General features: G+C 51.7%; 1 protein-coding gene and 1 long non-coding RNA gene across 5 annotated transcripts in view; both read left to right on the top strand.

Annotated features, from left to right (window-relative positions):
• Positions 1-224: 224 nt before the first annotated feature.
• The window catches only part of MTMR14 (myotubularin related protein 14), a 38,528-nt gene continuing 13,450 nt past the window's right edge, over positions 225-25,302 (top strand). For all 4 annotated transcript variants that reach the window (XM_004581286.3, XM_004581285.3, XM_058678968.1 and 1 more), the window contains exons 1-9: positions 225-507; positions 2,028-2,176; positions 9,267-9,375; positions 14,072-14,147; positions 14,420-14,480; positions 15,694-15,816; positions 18,364-18,437; positions 22,169-22,239; positions 22,337-22,411. In XM_004581286.3, the coding sequence (XP_004581343.2) occupies positions 352-507; positions 2,028-2,176; positions 9,267-9,375; positions 14,072-14,147; positions 14,420-14,480; positions 15,694-15,816; positions 18,364-18,437; positions 22,169-22,239; positions 22,337-22,411 (894 nt within the window). In that variant the 5' untranslated portion in view covers positions 225-351. The remainder of the gene's footprint in view (positions 508-2,027; positions 2,177-9,266; positions 9,376-14,071; positions 14,148-14,419; positions 14,481-15,693; positions 15,817-18,363; positions 18,438-22,168; positions 22,240-22,336; positions 22,412-25,302) is intronic.
• Positions 9,851-10,585, top strand: LOC131482886 (uncharacterized). Its single transcript, XR_009247376.1, has 3 exons — positions 9,851-10,182; positions 10,230-10,276; positions 10,420-10,585. It is a non-coding gene; the product is annotated as an uncharacterized LOC131482886 (long non-coding RNA).

Here is a 25,302-nt window from a genome sequence, read left to right as displayed (position 1 = left end):
CAGGCTGCCTCCCACCCAGCGCCGCATCGCTCCCCCCCGCCCCGAGAACCTCAATGGTTCAGCCCGGCTTCCCCAGGGGAAACCCCGAGGGGCGGAGCGCGCAGCTGCGTGGCGCAGCGTGCGCCTTCCTCAGATCACGTGGCCGCTGCGCGAGGCAGGGGTGGGCCGGGCGCTAGTCCCGGGCTCCGATTGGCCGGGGCCTGCATCAACATCCGGCGGGGCGGGGCGGAGCCGGAAGTGGGCGCGGAAGGCGGTGGCTGAGGCGGCCGGGGAGGTTCCGGCGTCGAGAGTCGGTGCCTCCAGGAGCCATGGGCCGGGCTGAGGCGCCCTGAGGGGACGCAAGGCTGGACCATGGCCGGCGCACGAGCCGCCGCCGCCGCGTCGGCAGGCTCCTCGGCGTCCTCCAGCACCGGGGCGCCGCAGGAGCCGGGACTCGCGGAGTTGCTGGAGGAGTTCTCCCGGACTCAATACCGAGCCAAGGACGGCGGCGGCACGAGCGGCTCCAAGGTGAGCTGGAGTGGTGGGTCCGCGTTCAGCGCGAGGCGTGACGTTCAGTGTGGTGTGCACGGGGCTGGAGGGAGAGCAGCCTGTGTGTGCAGGACTGTGGGGGGCGCGGAAGGAGGCCCCGCTGGACACGGCTGGCCAGGGGTCGCTTGTCAGAACGGGCCGAGCTCGTTCGTTCAGCTCAGGGGGTCAGCGGGGGGATGGCTGGAGGCAGGGACCGGCGAGGGCCGAGCAGCCATCCCCTGGTAAGGCCGTCCCTTTGCGTCTCCCCAAAGAGCAGGAGGACTCGGGGCCTCCCTGAGAGCGGGGCTCAGTTCCTCAGTTCCTCTGGCCGGCAGCCCACGGGAGCCCAGCCGGGATGTGGGGTGTCGCTCTCACGGGGTGCCTCTGGCAGCTTCAGGATCGGGGTTCCGGGAGGTACCTGTGTTGGGGCACACTAAGCAGGACCCCACGGTTTCCAGAGGACCACCAGGGCTCCTGTTAGAAGTGAGGTTGCCCAGTCCCTCGCGGTCCTTTCTGCAGGACTTGTTGATCTGGGGCATGTGCTGCGAAACCAGGATCGCTGTTTGAAGCCTGTGGTTTCCTTTTTCCCTCCTAGGTAGTTTTTCCCAGGGGCTGCACTTGGGTGGGGCATGCACCTGCAGTCTCGAGGGCCACAGAAAGCCCAAGATAGCAATTGGCCACCGTAGACGGGACTCAAAACCTGATCAGTTTTTATGCTGATAATTTTGTAGGGCGTCTGAGAGATGTTTTAAATACTCAGCTGGCCTTTGGTGGAAGCCAGTTCCTTAGCCTGCTGTACAAAACCTGGTTTTCCTGAACGCCCTTGGCTCTTGCACGTCTCTGGAGAGGGTCGAGTTTGAGTTGTGTAGCCGTTTGGAGCCTGTCGCACTCCTGCGTATGTGCTGTACAGTTGACACCCCTTTTCTTGTGAGCCGCTTCGGGGTGAGCTGTTCCTTGCACTCCACAGACACATGGTGTCCACGGAGCCAGCGCTCCCTGTGGACACACCGAGGACTTCCCGATCACTGATGGGTGACTGGAGGACGGGGGAGGATGGTGGGAAGCCTGCTGCTGTCATACTGGGCAAGGTCCTGCACTTGGTTTTCTGAAACAAGATTTATTTTATTTGAAAAGTGGAGTTCTGGAGAGAGATGGAAATGATCTGTCCACTAGTTCACTCCCCAAAGGCCACAGCAGCCCGGGGCAGGGCAGGCCAAAGCCAAGGCCTGGGCCCCATGAGGGTCTCCCACAGGGTGGCAGGGGCGGAGCACTTGGCTTGTCTTGTGCCTTCTCAGGCCCATTGAAAGGTCACTGGCATGCAAATGAAGCAGGTGGGATGCTCATGTCATAGGTGGCAGCTTAGCCCACCGTGCCACGGCACTGAACCCTGGAGCTCTGCGGTTGTTCTGCCAGCAGCAGGTGACATGGGTTAAAGAGCCGCACTTGGTGCCTGGATCCCAACAGCACCTAAGAGCCCTCGGTTGCTGTGCCGCGGTTCTCAGTTTATCTCTCTGGTGCAGGTGGAGCGCATCGAGAAGAGATGTCTGGAGCTGTTTGGCCGAGACTACTGTTTCAGCGTGATTCCCAACGTGAATGGGGACATCTGTGGCCACTACCCCCGGCACATCGTGTTCCTCGAGTATGAGAGCTCCGAAAAGGAGAAAGACACGTGAGCATCCTGGAACTGGTGGCCACCAGTCTTGAACTCCCCGGGAATCTCCATCTGTTTGGGTGCCAGCTCACTTTTCCCATCTTTACCTCAGGGCTTGGTTAGTCAGATTGGCATGGAATAAACAGTCAGGAGTTCCGGCCCTACATATCTCTTCACTTCCTTTCTCAAGCTTATTGTCCTAAAACAGTTGACTTGGTGCCTGCAAATTCGCTTGCCTGGGAGGTATGCTGAGTGAAGACAGACGCTGCCTGGCTGAGTCGCTGGCTGCTCGTTGTTGGCTGCATAACCAGCTCTGGGCCAGCAAAGAAACCTTTTTGTCTTTAGTTGTTGTTTTTAATTTTCTGTTCTCTACTCCATGCTAATTGCCCTTTACTGCCAGGACAGTTAACATTCTAGATAAGTGACCCATGTAGCCATTGATAGAGAAGGGGCTAATCCAGGCCTGGTATGTTGCAGGAATTGGAAGTAAGAGTCCCCGTTAACTAAGTGCTGTCTGGAATAAGGGTCGTGGCAGGGTCGACAGCAGGCCCTAGGTGCAGGTTGGGGCCTCTGCTAGCAGTGGCCATGGCAGTGATCTTCCTCTGATAGCCAGGCACAGTGCTGAGGCTCCAGGAAGTGCTCTCTGTTGATATCAGAGCTAGCTCCGTGAGTCTCCCTGCCCACTACCTAGAGTTCCCAGGAGCTGGTGTCAGCCACCTGAGGCACTCTGGCCCCATGTGGACAACGCTGTGAGGAGAGAAGGACTCTCCACACCTCCAGAAGCTTGCCAACAGGGCAGACTCTGGCTGGAGCTGCAGCGTCGCAGGTGCCCAGGGCACTTTAGGGTTCTAGAAGTCCTACAGTAAGCACGTCAGGAGAGTGTTCGGTTCTACCTGGTGCATGATTTAACAGACAACGGGGGTGTCCCTGAAATGTCCTTTGTAGCCAGCTTATGTGGCGTTCTGGTCACTGTCCCTGGACGTGTGAACTGTGGATGTGGCAGTCAGCTGTGGTGTGGTGCCAGTGTCCCCTGAGATCACACCATGATCTCCTAGGTGTCTAACATATGCAACAGGCTAAGAGTTCAGGCCCATGAGGGGATAGGGGTGGGGCAGATTCTGCACAACCTAGTGGGGAAGTTAATGCAAGCTGAGCTGACCCTTTTGTGAGCAGGAGGTGTCCGTGAGGGTACCCTCTCAGGAGGAAGCTGTGGGTAAGGACTGTTACACATAGAACACACAAGGTGTATCCTAGATTCAGCTGGATGCTCTAAGAACACCAGGGTCCCCACGCCTCAAGGATTGGGCTTTATGAGGCCAGTGTGGGACACAGTGGGTAAAACCACTACTTTAAATACACATGTGTGTATTACATGACCATACGGTGAACCAGTTTGATGAATTTAAGCTGCCGCTTAAGACATCGGCATCCCATATTGGGTTCTAGTTCAAGTCCTGGCAGCTCCATTTCCGATCCAGCCCCCTGCTGAAGTGCTTGGGAAAACTGTGGAGGCTGTCCCGAGTGCTTGGGCCCCTGGCACCTCCATAGGTGTCCTGGATGGATTTCCGGGCTCCTGACTTCACCCTGGCCCTAGCTCTAGCTGTTGTGGCTATATGGGGAATGAATCAGTGGGTGGAAGATCTCTTTCTCGATAATTTTGCTTTCAAAGAAATATATTTTTAAAAAATAGTAAGAATGGGGCTCGGCGGCATGGCCTAGTGGCTAAGGTCCTCGCCTTGATCCCATATGGCCGCTGGTTCTAATCCCGGTGGCTCCACTTCCTCTCTATCTCTCCTCCTCTCAGTATATCTGACTTTGTAATAAAAATAAAATAAATCTTTAAAAAAAAAAAACAGTAAGAATCAGACTTCGTTACGAACCCCCCTTTTAGTAGTTCTTACCTCTTCCTCGCTCCTTAAACCTTTGAGCTAGAGTTTCTTTGCAGGAGGTGCTGGGTGAGTTTGTTTTTATTCTCACCCTGCCCCTCCGCTCCTCTGCCTCTCAGGTGGCTGCTTTGCTCCCTTTGGCCTGCAGCTCAGCTCTGGTCCCAGGGTGTAACTTAAGGCCAGCGTGGCAGATCTGAGGTGGGACCAGAGAGTGGCAAGCCACCCTTTACCATCCTTCTACTGAGGAAGGTTTCTCCAGAGCAAAACACATCGGGTGCTGATTTGTTGTAGCACTAGGGAGAACGAAACCAATAGTTACTGATTGCCTTTGGCCCTTGTGAGGCTTTTACATACTAGCTTATTTGTGTCCTGCAGCCACCCAGCAAAGAAGGTGGTGTTGCTTCTGATTTTTTTTTTAATTATTTATTATTTAACTTCATTAATTACTGTTGCTTCTGATTTAACAGACAAGGCAGTGAAAGCCTGAAGAAGTGACTTGCCTTGGCCCAAGATCACTGAGGGAGTGCGTGGTCTGGGCCTAAATCCCACACTTGCTCACAACTCCATGTACCTGCCGGTGCATTTTCTTTCTTTGTCCACTGGCTCTCCAGGCCAGGGCACCTGAGCACATCTTTAACTTGCGAGGAGCTGCTGGGTTTTGCTTTTACTTCTGGCAGTGCCTTGAGGTGGTGTTGAGATGACACTGAGTGGGCAGCACCTCTTTGTCATTAAAGGAAAAGGAGCTTGCATAGGAAGAGATGGAATTTTTGCTTCTTTCTGTACTGGCTCTGGTATTACTGTGGCACCAGTTAGACTGAGTCAGGGTAGAACTGGTTTCTGGCAGTGCTGTCCTCCTGTTCCCGCATGTGCCCTGTTCAGTCCGTTATTTGGAAATAGAAGCTTGGTCAGGATGTGTTTATCAGCAGTGTTTATGGAGCTGTTGTCTTTTTTATTGGAAAGGCAGATCAGATTTTACAGAGAGAAGGAGCGACAAAGATCTTCCATCCACTGGGGGTGGATGCAATGGCCAGAGCTGAGCCAATCTGAAGTCAGGAGCTTCTTCCAGGTCTTCCATGCAGGTGCAGGATCCCAAGGCTTTGAGCCATCCTCCACTGCTTTCCCAGGCCATAAGTGGGGAGCTGGATGAGAAGTGGAGTAGTTGGGACATGAACCGGCACCCAGTTGGAATTCTGGCACTTACAAGGTGAATATATAGCCATTGAGCCATCACCCTGGGCCCACTGTTCGTCTGTCTGTCTGTCTCTCTCTCTCTCTCTTTTTTTGGATGTATTCATTTGAAAGGCAGAGTTACGGGCCTGGCGCGATAGCATAACAGCTAAAGTCTTTACCTTGAACGCACCAGGATCCCATATGGGTTCCATTTCTAATCCCAGCATCCCTGCTTCCCATCCAACTCCCTGCTTGTGGCCTGGGAAGGCAGTAGAGGATAGCCATAAGCCTTGGGACGGAAGATCTTCCTTTCTGTCTCTCCTCCTCCTAGTGTATCTGACTTTCCAATAAAAATAAATAAATATTTAAAGAAAGAGTTACAAAGAGAGAGAGCAGGATACAGAGGCAGAAAGAGAATCTTCTGTCCACTACTTCATTCTCCAAATTAACACAATGGGCAGGGCTGGGTCAGACTACCTAAAGATCCAAGCCGAAAGCTTCTGCCCATCTCCCACAAGTGTGTAGAGGCCTACCCAGTTACTTGATCCATCTTCCTGTGCTTTCCCAGGCACAGTAGCAGGGAGCTGTGTTGGAGGCAGAACAGCTGGGACTCGGATCAGCACCCTTATGGGTTGCTGACACTGAAGGCGGCATCTTTAATGGGTGCATCACAGCAGCAGCCTCTGATTACTATTTTCTCCTAGTCTCTAGGTATCAGCTGGACAGCGTATAGTGAAATCCTTAGCGCAGGGTCTAGTATGTAAGCAGTAGCATGAAAACCAGAGTGACAGACCTAGCGCTGGGTGTTTGGGGCAGTGTGCGAGTTGTTCCTTGCTCGGGACAACCACATCTCTTCTCAAAGTACCTGGTTTTGGTTCCAGATACCCCGCTTCTTGTGTAGCTTCTTGCCTGTGCGTGGTCCAGGAGCAGGAGGTAGTGACCCAGTGCTTGACTCTCTGCTACCAATGTTGGAGATCCAGATTGAGTTCCTGTCGCCTGACTCTTGGTGGCCCAGACCTGAATGCTGCAGGCACATCATGGATTGAGCCAATGCAAGGAAGGGGTGTGTGTGTGGTGTGTGTGTGTGTGTGTCTGCCTGTCTCTCTTTTTCTGTCTCTTTGCATTTCAGTTCAAATGAAAATAAGTTTTAAAATGGCTAAAGCAAACAGCAAAAATAAATGGATGTAGTTCTCTACCTGTAAGCACAGGCATCGCATATGGGCACCAGTTCATGTCCCAGCTGCTTTGCTTCTGGTCCTGCTTCCTGCATATGGCCTGGGAAAGCAACTGAATTTGGTTGAAGTCTTTGGGACCCGGAACCCATGTTGAATATAGGAAGAGGCTTTTGGCTTGGTTCAGCTCCAGCCATTGTGGCCATTTAGGGAGTGACCAGAAAATGGAAGGTATCTGTCTCTCCTACTCTGTAAATCTCCCTTGCAAGTAAGAATTAATAAATTTTTAAAGAAAAAACAAAGGAGGAACGTGAGCCCCTCTTACCTGTTCTTGGACCTTGGCCATCTCCGAGGGCTTCCTCTGCAGGATGAATTGAGAGGAGGTGGCATATGCCCCACCTTGTGCCTGGCGTCAGGGAGCAGCACCATGACCCTCTGTGAGGAAGTTTTGGGGATGTAAGGAAGGCATGCTCTGCTAGTGTCCTTTTTGTAACAAAGCCACTTTGTGATTTATTTCAAAATAATATGGGGTATAAATGTCGCTTGCATCCAGTCTGTTAATTCGGTTAAACATCAAGACATCTCACCTCCTGGTAATGTGTTAGCCCAAATTTATTAATTCTTAAATCTACATTGATGTGTTCAGATGTAGCATGTACTATACACAGCTCAGTGCTCAGCACTTCAATGGAAGTATCCTAAGGACAAGGGGTAATAAAAGTAAGAAGTAGAGAGAAAACACAGGCTGAGTTTGCTCCTTAGTGAGAGGAGTTGAAAGGATAAACCAATGAACAGCCCAACCAGAAGAGGCGCATGTTTGCATTTGGGATGCCTGGAGTCCCTAGCCTGTGCAGTGTGTGCAGAGAATTGGAGGATGATGGGATCTGAGCAAATGGCATGGGGCTGGCTAGCGGAGGTCAGGCCCCAGCAGAATTTTGAAGTCTCTGCTATTAATATCATCAGCCTCCAGACACAAGTAAATGCAGCTCATTTCCTCCCCCTGAAACAGCATTTGGGTTTAGGCGCATATGGGGAGCCATGCACTAACACACAGATCCTTAGAGAAGTTTGAAAATGTATCAATTCAACCTTCTGCAGCATGTGTCATGAAGGCTCATCCTAGGGCTTCAGTGGCTGGCGCTGGGCCAGTCTGGATCCAGGGGCCAAGACTTAATCTACGTCAGCCATATGGGTGCAGGGGCCCAAGCACTTGGAACATGTTCCACTGCTTTCTCAGGGACATTAGTAGGGAGCTGGATCGGAAGTAGCCCAGCTAGAACTTGAACTGGTGCCCATGTGGCCACAACGCTAGCTCATCTTTTCAAATTGCTTCAAGTATTTTATTTTTAGTGCAGAGAGGGTACAGAGATAGACAGATTTGTTTTTTTCACCCACTGGTTCACTCCTTGGATCCCCTCGACAAATGGGACTGAGCCATGCCAAAGCTGGAAGCCCAACACTCCATCCAGGTCTGCATGAGTAGCAGGAGCCAGGTACTTGAGCCATCACTGTGTGCCTCCTAACGATTGCATTTGCAGGAAATTATCAGAAGTGGAGTAGCTGGCACTCCGGCCAATTGTAAGTGCTGGTCTATGGGATGCAGGCATCCTAGTAGGAGCTTAACCAGTGTGCCAAATGTCTGCCCAAAGCTAACCCTTCAGGAAGAAAGATGATTGTATTTCTACCCTGCATAGCTGGGAAACCTTCCTTCCCTCATGTTTCTGTCTGCAACTTCTTTTTTTGTTTTTTTTATTTTTGACAATCTTTACATGATTAATGAGGGCACAAAGGTTCAAGGGCTACAGGTAAGTGGGTAAGACTATTACTTCCACATTCTCTTGTTTTTCTGTATCTGGGGTAAGTGGGGAGATAAAGGCAGCAGTCCCACCCAGCCTCCCACCCATCTCAGGTTCCCAATGTGGGGCATGCTCCGAGTGGTCTTACTCCAGTGGTTTTGATAGTTCAGCAGTTAGGAATTGCTGCCAATCTCTCCCTTCCAAGCACGATGAAGTCGCCGCAGAATCCACTGATTGACGTAGTCCTCCTTAGAGTCTCCGTTTGCCCAGTTTTTCACTGATTGTGCTGTCCACTGCTCCGTCTGAGCCTCTGAGGAGGATCGGCTCTGGCATTTGCACTCCATGGCAGACCATGGAACCTGCAGTTCTCTTCATGGTTGGGGTTCTGGTTCTGAGTCTGTGTCTGCAGCTTCTTATGCCGCTGGAAGCTTTGACGGGCTGGTGGCAGGACCTTACTTAAGGGTTGGTAAGGGAGTCTTTGAGTGTAGATGCTGATTTTAGGGAAGAGTAACTTGTTCATTTCTGTAAGAGTGCTCTCAGTACACTGTGTCATTAACAGCTCTGTCCCAGATGACTTCTGTCACCTCCCTTGCCCTAAGGTGCCCAGCCCTGTTAGTTTTTTGAGCTCTTTAGGGTGGTGGGCAGATGCTGTTGAGGTATAAGAAACTTATACCACATGGGAATGTGAGCTCCCATCTCATCCCACCCCTCAAAGATCACGAAAAGGGCCCCATGATTTCTAGAGGTGTCTAGAACGTCAGACTGTACCCTGAGACTTAAAGCCTGGACATTTGAAGCATAATCAACAGTGAGTTTGTGATGTTTGTTTTGGTTATGTACTGGGTCTTTAGCTTTTTTCTTTTCATCTAGTTTAGAAATTAAAATGACTTAAATTTTGTTATGTAAAATTAGTAATTTTTTTTCTTTTCTTGAAGAAATTTGCCAGTGACGTGGAGTATAAGAATAAAGCCTGTGTGACATTCCACTCCAATAAGCAGACCTAATTTGGGGTCTGCATGAAGAATGTATGGATGAAGTCCCCACTTGGGAACCAGCTAATTTGCCATTCTCACTCATGTATTAGGTTTGAGAGCACCGTGCAAGTGAGCAAGTTGCAAGACCTCATCAACCGCAGCAAGATGGCCAGATGCAGGGGACGGTTTGTCTGCCCGGTAATCCTGTTCAAGGGCAAGGTAAGGCCCACACCACAGCCTCATGCTCCAAGACCTTCACCTGTGCACAGCGTAGGACTGTTTTGTTCCCAGTATTTAACAGCTGGGGCAGTTGGTGGGTACCTGGTGCAGGCCAGAGAAAGCGACTGATTCTTTTTTTTTTTTTAAAGATTTAGTTTTATTGGAAAGTCAGATATGCAGAGAGGAGGACAGACAGAGAGGAAGATCTTCCATCTGTTGATTCATTCCCCAAGTGGCTGCAACAGCCGGAACTGAGTCGATCCAAAACCAGGAGCCAGGATCATCTTCCTGGTCTCCCACGCAGGTGCAAGGTCCCAAGGCTTTGGGCTGCCCTCGACCGCTTTCCCAGGCCACAAGCAGGGAGCTGGATGGGAAGTGGGGCTGCAGGATTAGAACTGGTGCCCATATGGGATCCCAGCACATGTAAGCCACTAGGCCACCGTGCCAGGCCCCAGACTGATTCTTATTTTTATTTTATTTGAAAGGCAGAAACAGAGTACACAGAGGCCTTTGATTCATTGGTTCACTCCCGAAATGCCCATGGCAGCCTGAGCTGGGCAAGGGCAAATGCAGTAGCCCAGATCTTACGCCAGGTCTACCATGTGGCATGTTTTCCAACCACTGGAGCGTTTACCATTGCCTCTTAGAGTGCACATTAGCAGGAAGCTGTAGTTGGAAGTGGAAGCCAGACTGGAAGCTGGCTACTTCGAGATCTGAGCACCTTAAGCAGCATCTCAGCTGAGATACCAGGTGTCTGCCCAGAAACAGACTGCATCCAATTGAAGAAGGACTGTTGGTGGCGAGGGTGTTCAGAACATGGCGGTCCCTCCTGTGTGATCATCGAGACTGCCCAGGTTCAGAGCACAGCGGTCCCTCCTGTGTGGTGGTCTAGACTGCCCAGGTTCAGAGCACAGCGGTCCCTGCTTGTGTGGTCATCGAGACTGCCCAGGTTCAGAGCACAGCGGTCCCTGCTTGTGTGGTCATCGAGACTGCCCAGGTTCAGAGCACAGCGGTCCCTCTTGTGTGGTGGTCTAGATTGCCCAGGTTCAGAGCTTAGTTCTCTTAGACTTCTTGCCAGTGTGAGACTTGTCTGCTCCTCTAAGAAATAAGAATAGTGAACCGGGTGTGATAACCTAGTGGCGAAATCCTCACCTTGTATGTGCCGGGATCACATAGAGGCACTGGTTCATGTCTCAACTGTTCCACTTCCCATCCACCTCCCTGCTTGTGGCCTGGGAAAGCAGTCGAGGATGGCCCAAAGCCTTGGGACCTTACCACCCGTGTGGGAGACCAGGAAAAGGCTCCTGGCTGCGGATTGGCTCAGCTCTGGCCGTTGCGGCTACTTGGGGAATGAGTCAGCAGACGGAAGATCTTTCTCTGTGTAAATCTGCCTTTCCAATAAAATAAATAAATAAATACATCTTTAAAAAAAAATAACAGTAGTAACACTGCCTGTATCAAAAGTTTGTGGAGTAGATTAAATTGGGTAAGTAAAATGTTGCTTGTCTATCTTTCAGTCATTGACCAGGTGTTAAGTGGAAGTGTTTGGTGTATCTGGCCCTGCTTCCCACCTGAGACACCTCAGCAGGGGAAGCAAAGCAGATTCTGGCCACACGGGCTAACATTCCACTGACAGTTACTTAGCCTGCCTGGTGTGGTTTCTTCTCACCACTTCCTGTCTTAGAGAGCAAGGGATAATCCCTTTTTGTATACAAAGTGGTGAAGTACTTTTCCTGAGTTTACACAGCAGAAGAACTGGAGTCAGAACCTTGCAACCTGCAGCATCATCTAGGGTGTCAGAGGATCTTGCCAGGGAGAGTAGCATTGTAGACTGGCCAAGTGACCGCTGACCTGTCGAGAGCAGAGTGTGACTTCAGAGCAGTGGAGGACAAACAGGAGTCTGATTGACAGGAGAGTGTCCCAGACAGGTGATGCAATGTGGCACTCTGCCGGAGCAAGGATATAAAGCAGGGAGATAGCATTTTGGGGGAAATCAGTCCAGGAGGATTGAAGTACAGAGAGTTCGAGGGGGTGGATTGAGCAAGGATGCTGGCCAGTCGGCATGCAGTGGATCCCCAAATGCGCCATCTGCTGTCCCCTGCTCAGGTCGACTGAACAGATTCCTTTTTGGAAAAGGCATGTGTGGAAGTCGTGTAAACTGTTCTAATGGCTGTTTCCCAAAGTGTGTTCCACTCAGCAGTTGCCCATGGCGGTACGGGTGGAAATGTTAACTGCTTAACGCAGTGAGAAGGCCTGCTCCCAGAGTGGCCTAACTTCAGTGTCCAGACTCATAAAGGTTGTGGTTGTGTGCCCGCTTCCATCATCAAGGCTCTGGGAGGTCCAGTTCAGAGACCTGGTGAGGACATCACTGGATGTAGCTGGGGTGCCACACCAAGCTCTTGGAGTCTAGGGGTCCATCTCTAGGAGCGTGTCCAAATGGGCCTGTGAGGGAGGGAAGGGATCAGGCCAGCAGGTCACTGAGGGTGCTACACAGGTGCAGTGAGGGCTAAGTATCAGGTGGCCCAGGAGGGTCTCACTGTTTGTGGGAGCTTTGCCCAGGTCCTGCCACTCCTCCTGACCACCTCCTCACCCTACGACTGTCTTTGCTGACCTGCACACAGTGCCTCGGTTCAGCGCTTCCCCAGGATCAAGAGTACTGGGATGTATGCTGAGTCCTGGGAAGACAAGTGAAAAGGACAGTCCTTGTGCCCTGCAGGTCTCCTGATGGGGAAGGCAGACCTGTGCACAGATGGGCAGAGCGGGGCTTCTAGTGAGTCAGCCCTGGTGCTCAGATGTGGGGCGCTCAGCGGTCAGCGACTCCTGCAACAGTGGCCATGTCACTGCCTCCCTGCTCCGGGAGCCTGTGACAGGCTGGGCAGGGAGAGGAGTGAGCAGAACCAGCTTGCCCGCTTCACAGCTCAGCCCATCATGGCTGTCAGGGCCGAGCATCTGCAGGTTCAGTTCTAGTTGACAGAGTTTAAATTTTAAGGCAAAAGCAATGTTGAAGAATTATTAAAAATAGTTATATTTGAGGGGAGATCTGTGTTTACTTTAAATGCTAAAAATTTAGCAACCTGCTTGATAAAAGCTTTAAATGGAAAATACTTGTCTTATTTTGAAGACAGTGTAAAAAAAGTAAAAACTAATTTTTAAAGTGATTGAAAGTTGCCAGTAGTTTGGATATGTTGCATAAAATAAAATATATTATTAAAACATATTGAGGGGACCGGCGGTGTGGCCTAGCGGCTAAAAGTCCTCGCCTTGAAAGCCCCGGGATCCCATATGGGCACCGGTTCTAATCCCGGCGGCTCCACTTCCCATCCAGCTCCCCGCTTGTGGCCTGGGAAAGCAGTTGAGGACACTGCACCCGTGTGGGAGACCTGGAAGAGGTTCCAGGTTCCCGGCTTCAGATCGACGCGCACCGGCCGTTGCGGCTCACTTGGGGAGTGAATCATCGGAGGGAAGATCTTCCTCTCTGTCTCTCCTCCTCTGTGTATATCTGGCTGTAATAAAATGAATAAATCTTTAAAAAAAAACATATTGAGGACTCAGTTCAAGCCTTGAAAGGTAAGACTGCCAGCCTGCCATTTTGCTATTTTAGACCATTAAGCCTGAGGCAGTTCATCTTGTTTCTTCCTGAAGCAGTGAGGAGCAGAGACCTGCCTTTTTCGCTGTTTGCCAGTGTGGTGGGGCTTAGCTGGCCCTGCATGTCGGAGGCCCTCACTGGGTGCCTGCAGAGCCGTCTAAAAGTGTCTTCCTCCAGTGTGGTGGGGCTTAGCTGGCCCTGCATGTCGGAGGCCCTCACTAGGTGCCTGCCGAGTCATCTAGGAGTGTCTTCCTCCAGTGTGGAGCTGAAAGGCTGAGTTAGGAGTTGTGGCGGTGAGGCCTCGGAGCAGGGGTGCAGGGATTGTTCTTGGGTTTGGTACCTCCTTCAGGGTCTTGGCTACGTGGTCTTCATCTGACTGGACCCATGCCTTCCTGCCTTGTTGCCTGCAAACCCTGGGATGGTAGAATGGGTTTGGGAGGAGAGTTGGGGACAGAAGGAGTTTCGGTTCCACAGCCCTAGTGAGGATGTGTGCTCAGAAAACTGACCAGAAATGCTAAGGTGATTGCAGCATGGTGCCCTGGCGAGGGGGCTGGAAAGGGACGGTGTGCAAAGCCACATACTCACTCCATGGTTGCCCCTCCCACACTGTATACACACACACTCCAGCTCCCCCTCTCCCCTCCCACACAAAGCAGTTCTGTGCACTGTAAGCTCCCAGCCTCAGAGGGACGGGAGTTTGGGCCCTCTGTGAATACCCCTCATTGTGGGACCTGTTACTTCCCTTAACCTTCCTGCACTTGTTTTTCTCGTTGTTAGCCATGCAACAGCAGTGTCTACCACCTGCCACATCTTCCCCGCAGGCTGTGGTGCTAGTCCTCTGAGAAGATGGTGTGAGTGTTGCAGGCCTTGCCCAGCACGTGCCCCAAATCTTAGACACTCCTGGTGCCTCTCTCAGGCGGGAAACTTCCCGGTCAACATGGTGGCCGTGGTTGAGTTCTGGGCACCCTTCAGATTGACTGCTGGCAAGGAGTGCACCCAGAGCACTTCGGGACCTGTTGGTTGGCCCAGAAGAATCTGGAGTCCCAGGTGTTCCGTTGGCTGTACACACGTGAGAGACCACGTGACTCTGAAATGCTGTTTCTCTCCCAGCACATCTGCAGGTCGGCCACGCTGGCTGGATGGGGGGAGCTGTATGGACGCTCTGGCTACAACTACTTTTTCTCAGGTGAATGTGGAGTAGTGTCCTCTGACTAGGAACGAGGACCCATGGGCAAGAAGAGCACGATAGCCTAGGTGACAGGTGCCAAAGAACTGAGTGGAGCCAGGGGCACTAGGCAAACAGGAATTCACCAGGGGGTGAGGTCCCCGGACTGACAGGACACAAAGTGCTAGAAGGAGGGGTGGGGGACTATGGGTTGGTCCAGCCCACCCACGGCCCGGCAGGGAGGGGGGCAGCTCGCACCACAGGCTCCACAGGACCCACTGGCTTCTCCACAGGGGGTGCAGATGATGCCTGGGCTGATGCAGAGGACATCACGGAGGAGGACTGTGCTCTCCGGTTAGTGCTGGGCCGCAGAGGGAAGGACTTGGGTTGGGGCTCAGGTGAGGGACTGGCTCCTTGCCTCCTGACTCACATATCTGCCCCTGGGGTAGGGGTGTTGCCATCCTTCCCCACATTGACCACTGGATCCCCGAGTTTGTCCTCTCCTGACTGGTGACACGTCAAGACGTAGAAGGGAAAGTTACCCCCAGGTTCCTGTTGCTGGAGCCAGGTCCAATGCTGGGTGGTGTTGCGAAACCTGCCAGTTTGCTGCTGCCTATTACACTGCACCTTTGGTATTGAGGTACTGGGGAGGGCCACAATCCCAGTCACCCCACCTTCTGTGCTTGACTGCATGTTGGGTACCCTAAGCAACCTTCATGTGAGAATTGTGAACCCTGGCCAAAGGTGATGAGTATTCCTCCTGCTCCTGTCCTGATGTTTCAGCAAGCACTTGAGAAAAGCTCCTGGCCTAGCTTGTGTCCCATGCAGAGTCTGGCTGTGGTCCTGTCTCTGGGTTGCCGTGAAATCAGCTCCAGATAATGGCTAGTGCTGACAGGGTGTCTCCCTGCACCTGGATTCGGCCTGTGAGCTCTCATTGTGCAAACGTGGGGCTCTGTCCCAGGTCAGCTGGCCTCTGCCTCAGCCGTGTCACCTGCTGCGGTGCGCATTTTCCCCAGTGGAGGATGCCATTGCCTGGTGCTGCTGACTGTGTGTACCTGTGTGTGTGAGACGCAAAGACGGCTTCCCGCTCAGCACACCTACGGGTGACGGTCACGGACAAAGCAATTCTGAAAGTCTGTCTCTAAGAGTTCCTCCTATGTGTCAAGCAAGTCCTGTGTCTAAAAATGATCACAAATAGGGGAAAGAAAGGGGCTGGAGGGTGATGAACTGACTCACAGACTCCGTCAGCCACCTGCCTGCTGTTATTTAGAACTTGGAGATTATCTGGCTTCTTAATGTCAAGCAGGGTCTGAGAGCCTTTCCCTGTTTCTGGCTGCAGATTGCTGCTCTTTGAGATGTGTCCCAGAGAGTGGGATAATCTCTTAGAAAGTCACCTTCCCTGGGTCCTCCTTAGGAACAGCCAGCCTTACCACCCTCTCCACTGTCTTAGATTTTGTAGGAGGGGTACGGGTTCCTGGCAGGGACATTCATCCTGAGCTCTCCAGCACCGGTCCCCACAGTGAACGTGCTATGTGACTGTTCCACGCCCCCACACTCTTAATTTCAGAAGTGGCGACATGCATCTGTTTGATAAGGTCAGAGGCTATGACATCAGGCTGCTTCGCTACCTGTCGGTCAAATACATCTGTGACCTGATGGTGGAGAACAAGAAGGTGAAGTTTGGCATGAAGTAAGTACAGGGAACCATTACAAGGAGGGTAGATGGGGTGTTCAGGCCTGCAGGACTGCTGAGGGTACACGGTGCCACTGCTGGCCCTGCACCTCATGCTGTGTGTGTCATCTTGCTGTGTCTTCACACAGTAACTCCCCATTTTTAAAATAACTTATCTATTTTTTTTTTTAAAGATTTTATTATTATTATTGGAAAGCCGGATATACAGAGAGGAGGAGAGACAGAGAGGAAGATCTTCCATCCGATGTTTTCACTCCCCAAGTGAGCCGCAACGGGCCGGTGCGCGCCAATCCGAAGCCAGGAGCCAGGAACCTCTTCCGGGTCTCCCACGCGGGTGCAGGGTCCCAATGCATTGGGCCGTCCTCAACTGCTTTCCCAGGCCACAAGCAGGGAGCTGGATGGGAAGTGGAGCTGCTGGGATTAGAACCGGCGCCCATATGGGATCCCGGGGCTTTCAAGGTGAGGACTTTAGCCGCTAGGCCATGCCGCCGGACCCAATAACTTATCTATTTTTCCCAAATATTTATTTGCTTTTATTGGAAAGACATATTTATAGAGAGAAAGATCTTCTATCCGCTGGTTCACTCTTCAAGTGGCCAAAACAATGAAGCTGAGTCTATCTGAAGCCAGGAACCAGGAGCTTCTTCCAGATCTCCTAGGCGGGTGCAAGGTCCAAGGCTTTGTATTGAACTGTTTTTTCCAGGCTGCAGGCAGGGAGCTGGATGGGAAGTAGAGCAGTTGGGATACGATCTGGCGGCTATATGGGATCCAAGCGCATGCAAGGCAAGGATTTAGCCATTGAGCCATCACGCACATAGGGCCTGTGCAGTACCCCTTTTTATTTCCAAGAAGCTGAAAGGGAAAAACATGAGGTCAGGTGGTGACAGGCACATTGGCGAGTGACCAGAACCCTGCTACCCTGTCCTGTCAGACACCCTTTTCCCCAACTCCAAGTCCTTTGACCTCTTGAGGCTTTGGAGGGTGAACAGTCAGTGCATTCTCAGGTTTTGCTTTATTGAATGCTGTTGGTGAAAATGATTATATGAAATAGTCTCATAATGTGAAATCTTCCTTAAAAAGGTAGCCTTTGCTTAGTGGAATGAGATCATAGTTATTTCCAGTATTTTAACATCCTAAAAAATTTTCTTAGAAAATCAGACAGGGATGAGTGCTTCACCTAGCAATGAAGTTACCATTTGAAGGGCCAGTGTTATGGAGCAGCAGGAAAAGTCAAACCACACATGGACACTGGTTCTGCAGCCCACCCAGCTCCCTGCTAATGGCGTCTGAGAGCGTAGCAGAGGAAAGGTCCATGAACTCACATGGGAGACTCATGAGAAGCTCCTAGCTTTCGTCTGGCCCTTGCTTAGCCATTGCAGCCCTTTGGGGGAGTGAACCAGTGGTGGTAGATCTCTCACTCCCTCTTTAATTAGGTCTTTCAAACAAATATAATAGTAAATCTTTAAAAAGTACCACAGGCCTGGTGCAGTAGCCTAGTGGCTTAAGTCCTAGACCTTGCACATGGTTGCCAGTTTGTATCCTGGCGGTCCCACTTCCCATCCAGCTTCCTACTTGCGACCTGGGAAAGCAGTCAAGGATGGCCCAAAGCCTTAGGACCTTGCACCTGCATGGGAGACCTGAGAGAGGGTCTGGGCTTTGGATTGGCTGAGCTCCAGCCATTGTGGCCACTTGGGGAGTGAATCATCAGACAGAAGATCTTTCTGTCTCTCCTCTCTGCATATCTGATTTTCCAATGAAAATCAGTAAATCTTTAAAAAAAAAAAAAGGATAAGAAAGTAAGTGCTTCTGGGAATACTCCATCCCAAGCCTGGTTTCAGTTACCATTCCAACTCCATGCTAGTGTGCACTGTTTTAGACAGTAAGTGGTGACTGGAAAGCATGGGTTTCTGACTCCCAAGTGGAAACCACGGGCTGAGTTCCTGGTCCCCAGCTTCACTGTGGCCCAGTCCCAGCAGGTGGCAGCTCTGACTTTGTCTCTTTGTCTAAAATAGAGCAAATGAGTAGAGAAGAATCGAGCATAGTGACACTGCAGCCAGAGCTCATCCCCTGAAGATGTCTGGGTATTCCTGTGGCCTCGCCTCGCCTCACCTGCTACAACAGTTCCCAGTGTCCCTTTCAGGTGCCGTCAGTTATTAGGTGGCACAGTGGCTGTGCAGAGGGCAGTAGAGCATAGTGTTTCCTGAGAGGGTCCCTTTTTGAACTCTGATGTTCAGTCTTGTCTCCCTCCACCCTCCTGGGTCAGAGTAGTAGCATTTGGTATGAATGTGGGGCTCAGGCGGAAGGTGTTTCTGCGACTTCAGATTGCTTTGAGATTTGTACCATCAGGAGAGTGATTGCTCTCCCTGGAGATATTAGAACAGCGAGTGCAGAAGTTAAGTTCTCATCTATTCAAAGCAAGCCACACTGAAGGGACTCATTTGTAACTGAAGAATAGCTTTTAGCTGAAGGTTCTAGTTAAGGAGTGGCCTGGCTGGTGTGTGTAGGGAGGTGATATAACACACTGTGTCCTCCTCTTGCTTGCAGTGTGACCTCCTCTGAGAAGGTGGACAAGGCCCAGCGCTATGCCGACTTCACCCTCCTGTCCATCCCCTATCCAGGTAGGGCACTGTATCCTCATCTAGTGTGACAGACTTCCTTGGTGCGGTGCCCTAGGAACTTCCTGGGAGAAGCTTGTGTCAGCCGGCACAGGACATTTGACTTGTAGACACAGTCACTCTTGCTTAGGGTTAGACAGTGTCCAAGAACGGGCTTTCCATTCATAACCCAGGAGATGAGTGCTCCTTGTCACTTGTCTTTCCCAGCTTCCTGTTGTCTTGTGTGGCAGCATTAGCTGTGGGTTTTGCTGTGTAGGTTAGATCATGTGTGTCAAAGGCTCTGGCATAGGAAATCCTGTGGAAATGTAAAGTGATGTTATCGGTGCTCTGTTAGCAGCTGGGCCTATGGGGACATGAGGCACTTTGTGCATGTCTTATTAAATTCTTAGGGAGATCACTCCAGACAAGGCTGTTAGCACCCATAATTGTGAGGGACCTCACCATGTTGTAGAGCTTCCCACCCAAGTGCCACTGAAGCACCCACAAGCTGTTTCTCACTGGCACATGGATGTGTGTGCACTCTGTAGTCCGGGCTGCATGCTGAAACTATGAATGGAAAATGAAATTAAAAGTTAAATATAGCTTGGTACCAAAAAAACTTGGAGGTCCTGCCTTGGTGGAGTCTTCAGAAAGCTTGTGTAACATGCACTTGATGAGACAACTCTCAATTACTTTGTTTTGTTGTGGCAGAAAAATTAAATTTTAATTTTGTTTCTTATGAACTTTTAATATTCATCTAAGACAGAAAAAGAGATCTTTCATAGTTTGGTTCACTACCTAAATGGCCACGTTAGCCAGAGCTGGGCCAGGCCAAAGCTAGGAGCTTCCTCTGCATCCTTTATGAGGGGGTCAGGGTCCCAAGCACTTGAGCCATCTTCCTCTGCCTTCCTGGGCACTCTGGCAGGGAGCACAAGTGGAACAGCCAGGACATGAACCACTGCTTGCAAGTGGTGTGCTGGCGTCACAAGTGGCCGTCCAGTCTGCTGTGCCACACACCAGCCCCACTTCATGCATTTCTTTTAATTTGAAGATTCATTTATTTATTTGAAAGGTTGAGTTGCAGAGAGGGTGAGACAGAGAGATCTTGCATCCACTAGTAATACACTCCTCACATGACCATGATAACCGGGGCTGAACCAGGCCAGAGCCAGGAGCCAGGCGCTCTGTCTGGACCTTCTGCGTGGTGCAGGGGCCCAAGTACTTGGGCCATCTTTCACTACTTTCCCAGGCATGGTAACAGGGAACTACAGTGAGGCAGCTGGAACTTGGACCAGTGCCCCTATAGAATGCCAGTGCTACAGACTCTGGCCTTACCTATTGTACCACAACACTGGCCCCTTTGATGAACTTTCTGATGTGTACTCATGGTTCTCATTTAAGGCGGTTAAGCATTCTGGCACAGCTGCCTGTTGAGCAAGAGAAGTCCCCAAGCTAGACATCATCATGAGACTTTGTCAAAGGTAGCAGGGCCTTCCCCATATCCCTGAAGTGTCTGTTTTGCACCCCATTTCTTCAGTCTCAGAGCAGCAGAGCCAGTAGCCAGGACAGGCTAGTGACAGCCCGATGGCAGTGCCCTGGGCAACTGACATTTGGGAATAGAGCCTGGTGGTGCCTCTTTGGTGTATATTTCAGCTCCAGGTATGCTAGAAGCTTTGGTACACTGCCACAGAGCTGTAGCCAGGACAGGTTAGTGACAGCCCCATGGCAGTGACAAGTTTATCAGGTTGTAATGCAGCTGATCTGTGGTGGAGAATGTTTGTCTTGGGATCTGTCTGTGATTGCAGCACAGGAAAGGTCTTCCTTCAATCAGCAGAACAGCGATTCAGTGCGTGGTGGTGTGCACAGCCACCAGGAAGGCCTAGGCGCAGGCCCAGTGCAGTCAGTGGAAAGGGGTAGAGGAAGGTGCCTGACATTTCTCCGTTCTTCTGTAACTTTGTGTGGCACTTCTGCAGATTGTGTGTGTATTAGAGCCAAGGGCAAAGGAGCTAGAAGTCCAGAACGCCAGGGCTGGGGTCATAGGAGAAGCACTTTGTATTGGATTAAGTTTTTTAGTTTCTAAAAATCCGTGTATTATTTTTATAAGGATAGGAAAGAATTTCACTGCCCATGCCAAACTGTGAAAGGCCCTTGGATGCCATTGAAGGCTTTTAGTTGGACCTCACAGTGACCTTGAGGCTCAGGCGTGGTGTGCCCTGAGAGGGTGCTGGCGTTCCTCTGCAGTTTAGGCCTGGCCTTGATCTCTAAGGGCACCAAGCCAGATGGGGCCAAAACGCCACCACACACGTCTAATTGGTTTCCTCCTGGAGTGGGTACTTGACAGCTACTCACTCCCTGTCTTCCCACCTGCTGGGAGTTCAGAAGCTTGTTCAGGTAATGAACGTTGGGCAGCGCCCTGGGCACAAATCTATTTTAGCTGCATCCGCTTCTCACCATGCTACGTCAGAGGCTGGGCCAAGCTCAGCCTGCAGCCGACGGTACTGACTGGCGCAGCTGACATTTGGGAATAGCGAGTACTTCACCAGGGCCCTGAGAGGTAATTGGTATCTCTTCTAGACCTGTGTCTGCTGTTTCTCATCCTCCTTTTGCCCCGGGAGAGGCTGTTTCCTTGCTTCACAGGGATACAGTGTCGCAGTGTGCATGTGGACAGCAAGCAGGATCTGGAATGCGTGGAGTATCTGTAGGCCACCCTCACCAGGCCTTTGGAGCATTCCTGTGTTCTGTGGGTGGCTTCTGACGGGAGCTTGCTCCTCTGAGGTCTCTGGGTGCCTCCACAGAATTAGGATGAGAGTGTGTTGCTCTTGGTACCTCACCCGTCTTCCATGTGGAGAGTCACGTGGCCCCTGAGGTCTGCAGGCTCTGGCTGCTGAGGGACTGAGCCTGAAAATGACAGGCCGCTGCTCTCTGACTAGTCCTGTCCCCTGTCATCCCTGTGCTGCAGTCGACTTCAGCAGAGACAAGCTGTGGCCTGATGGTGGATGGGCAGGACGGTGCCAGTGCACTTGCCCCATGGCTGTGCCAGGGTTCTCCACATGTTGCTTTACTCTTCAACAGCCATTTCGCAAATAGGAAATCAAGTGTTAGGGTAGTTACATAGCTTATTTGCAGCCAGGAGTGAATGAAAAGCTGAGATTGAAGCTGGGAAGGTTGCCAAAGCTCTGTGCTCTCCATGGCTCCTCTCCTTTCTCCTGAGTTCTTCCCCATCTGGAGAGTGAACCCACAAATACAACCTCTCTCCCTCTAACTTTCAAGTAAAGGGAATAAATATTTTTAAAAAAGAAAAAATAGCAGTGTTGTTTACCTCTTTCAGGTAGCTCAAAACCTTGTTAGGTGGGAACTTGAAAGATGTTTCAGGTGCTCAGAGCACCTGGGGCTGACGTCTAGCAACATGAAGCTGTTTGCCACATGTGCAGTGCTGCAGGGCCTGGTGAGACAGGGAGCTACAGTGAGGGCAAGTGGCCAGTGATCTGTGCACACACACAGGAGGGGCAAATAGATTAAGGTGGTGCCATGTGGACAGGCCATAAGCTACAAACCAGGGGTGCACCCTCAACTTCGTCCTTGGTCCTTGAGCCTCCCAGCCCTCAACCTTGTCAGCCTTGGACCCTGGGAACCTCCAGCAAGGAGAAGTGTGTGAGCATGAGGCCCTCCCCTCCTCCAGCACTCAGAACTGCCTTGGCCAGAGCTGCTTCGGGAGACTGGCTGGGGCTGTGTGCCTAACTGTGCTTCTTTTCCAGGCTGTGAGTTCTTCAAGGAGTACAAGGATCGGGATTACATGGCAGAAGGGCTGATATTTAACTGGAAGCAGGTAGGAGCCCTGTGGTGAAGCAGCCTTTCTGCAACTTACCTGTCCCATAGGCATGAAACTCTCTCCAGCTGTCTCACGGATGTCTTTGTTTCCCCAGGACTACGTTGATGCCCCGTTGAGCATCCCCAACTTCCTGACCCACTCTCTGAACATTGACTGGAGCAAGTATCAGGTGAGGGGGAGACACAGGGGCCTCTTGGCTCCTGCACCACAGGGTCCTTAGGCACAAGTTGTACCCATAGACCTTTGACAGTTCAGGAGAGGAAGAGTTGCCCACCATGCCGCCTGGCTCTAGCTTGTGCTTGGCTCCCAGTCAGAGCTCTCTGAATGTGACTCCTTCAAAGACTTGCCACTTCCAGGGGTTCTGTCTCCAGAGGAGCTCATCAGGTCTGTGCTCTGGATCCAGGCTCCAATGATGTTTTTCCATTTTCTGTGTGTTCTGGAAGAGGAATGCAGAGCTGCCTGGCCTCGTTTGTTGATGGCAGCTGTCTGATGGTTTCCATTGACTTGTCCTGTCACCCGCGGATGCTGTGTCCCACCCTCTGTAGCTCGAACAGGCCCACGGCTGCTACCAGCCTCACTGCCACCTGCTTTAGATGGCATGAGTGGCAGTGAGCATTATGGCAAAGCAAGTTAAGCTGCTACTTGGAGTGTCTGTGTCTTATGTGAAATGGCTGTCTGTGTCCTGGCAACTGTGCTTCCAATCCAGCATCCTCTATGATACATCTCTAGAGAGCGTATCAGCAAAGAGAAGATACTTCCCAACCCCTTTGTCTTCCTTTCAGATAGATTAAGGTATGTGTGTGTGTGTACATGTATTTAAAGGAAAAACGAAAAATCAAAAAACAATGTGGCAAGTAACCTTATAATTCCTGCCCCCTTTCCCTTTATCTGCTGCCTGCTCCCAGTCTGCTCGCAGCTCTCTTGTCTGGCTGACAAGCTGCCCTTCAGGATTTGGCTCTGTACTAGGAAGATTTCCCTCATCTACCTCCTCTTCCTCTCTCTGGCAGGTTGGATGCCTGCATCTCTATTCCCATTAACCCCCGGGCGCGTTTTTTTTTGGAGTTTTCCACCAAGCTGTGGGCACTGGTTGAGAGGTTATTACTCTGAGCCCCAGGAGAAAGAGGACCCACAGTTTGTGCCTTGCTGATTCCAGGGCAGCCTGGGGCCTAGACCCAGTGATCACCAGCAAGCACCCTTCTTCCTGTTGGCTGTCCATGCACCAGGACTCCTTTGTAATGCACCATTTGTGATGTGTTCTGCTGGCTTGTTCCTCATGCCATCAGCAGCAGTCCAGGTGTGCAGCATGGGTGGCAGGAACCCGATTCTCAGCTGTCACTGCTGCCTCCCAGGGTTTACCTTAGTAGGAAATTGGAATCAGGATTCAGAGCCAAGAATGGGTGCCATGCACTCTGTGATGATGGGTCTAAACTGGTAACATCTAAGCTGCTGGCCTCAATCTTGCTCCTTCACAGGGTTTGTACCAAGATCTCAGATAGAGTCTCTCGCATGCTCTGCTCTAGTCCCAGCTGGCCCTGTTTGCTCCTCACGCAGGCACAGGCAGGAGCAGATAAATTACTGCTGAATAAGATGTGACTGTAGTGGGGTTGTGCCTTGGCTTGCCTAGGATAGGTACCCCTTTAGCAAAGGATCCTTTGCATTGGGGCAACTCTGCCTGCTGGGGCTGGAACCCCAAGGCTTAAAGGCCTTAAATAATGGCCTCAGCACCCTCATTGTAGGCTTGCCAGACCCACATTTGGTCATTGGGAACGTGGTCGCTAAACAGGTTATAATGACAATCAGGTAGCCCCCTGGGAGTAGACACTGCTGGTGGCCAGTGAGAGGACTGTGTTGCAGCCTCCCCTGTGAGGCCTCCACAGCCAGCCACATCCTGCTGCTTAGTGCTGGGTTCTGGAACACCTCTCCCATTTGCTCCCAGCATTGCCTGGGCAGGTCCTTCTGGCCTCCACCTCTTGTGAATCGCCTGGTCCAGGCCCTGTCATTCCCAGTGTCTCTTGCCTGAGCATGGGGCCGGCTCCAGGCACTCCTGCAGTGGGGGATAAGAACCTCAGAACAAGTGGAGCCCACCAGCTCTTCCTGTTCCCTTCCCCCTCAACCCCACTGTCCTTCAGCTCCTCAGTAAGCATCTCCAGGTTCACACTTGCATCTCCTAGTCCTCCCCTTTGACTCCCATGTCAACACCTTAGAGAAACCCTCCCTAAGGGCCCCTCAGCTCTGTGGAGTCCCATGATGGTGCAGTTTCCTAGAGACCTCCTCTTAGTCTCACAGCAGCATGCCCCAGTCCTGTCCTCAATGTCTGGTGACCCTCTGAGGCCAAGCCCTTGGCAGCAGTGTGCTGTGATGGCTGCCGAGGCACGCAGTCCACCTGTGCATCTTACTGCATTTAGTCGGGTTGAGTTTTGTGTAGGTCTGCTCCCACAGGCCACTGCGGGGGCTGCTTTGTTTCCCTCTGGCACTGAAGAAGGTTCTGCCAGAGCCTCCTGATCCCCATGTGCTGGACCTTTGAGACATCGAGATGCCAGAACGGCCTCATGAGCTTGCCTTAGTAGCAGGCTGTAACTGGTTGCTGCAGATTGCTCCACAGTGCAGGTAGTCGTGCTGTGGGGGAGAAGGACTTTACAGCCAAGAGGAAAAGTGTTCCCTTTGTTCAAGCGTAAACCAGGGTCACCCTGGCACATAGGCCAGGTGCCTCTCCTAGTCACTGTCCCCTCAGATGTGTGGCTCCTACCTGGGATTTGCAGGCAACTCTGGTGTAGCAGGATTGGGAGGCCCATCCCTCGGCTCAGCCATGTGACAGTGGGCCTCGGCCAGCTCATTCCATCCCCCTGCATGGCTCAGCCCCAGCAATGGGATCTGTTGTCTTCACAGCTACTCAGCGTCTGCTTTAGGGAGCCACTGTAGTTGTTGACATGTGGCACACCAGGCTGCGGGTGTCTCCTGTCCACCCCCCTGCCCGGTGCTCGCTGAGCTTTGTGTTGTGTGGCTCCTGCCTCCCTCCTAGGAGAATCCCAACTTTGAGGAAAGGTGTTGGTCGTGGCAGGT

This window comes from Ochotona princeps, chromosome 21, assembly GCF_030435755.1.
Source record: "Ochotona princeps isolate mOchPri1 chromosome 21, mOchPri1.hap1, whole genome shotgun sequence".
Taxonomy (NCBI): Eukaryota; Metazoa; Chordata; class Mammalia; order Lagomorpha; family Ochotonidae; genus Ochotona; species Ochotona princeps.
This window is presented reverse-complemented; position numbering and strand designations above follow the sequence as displayed.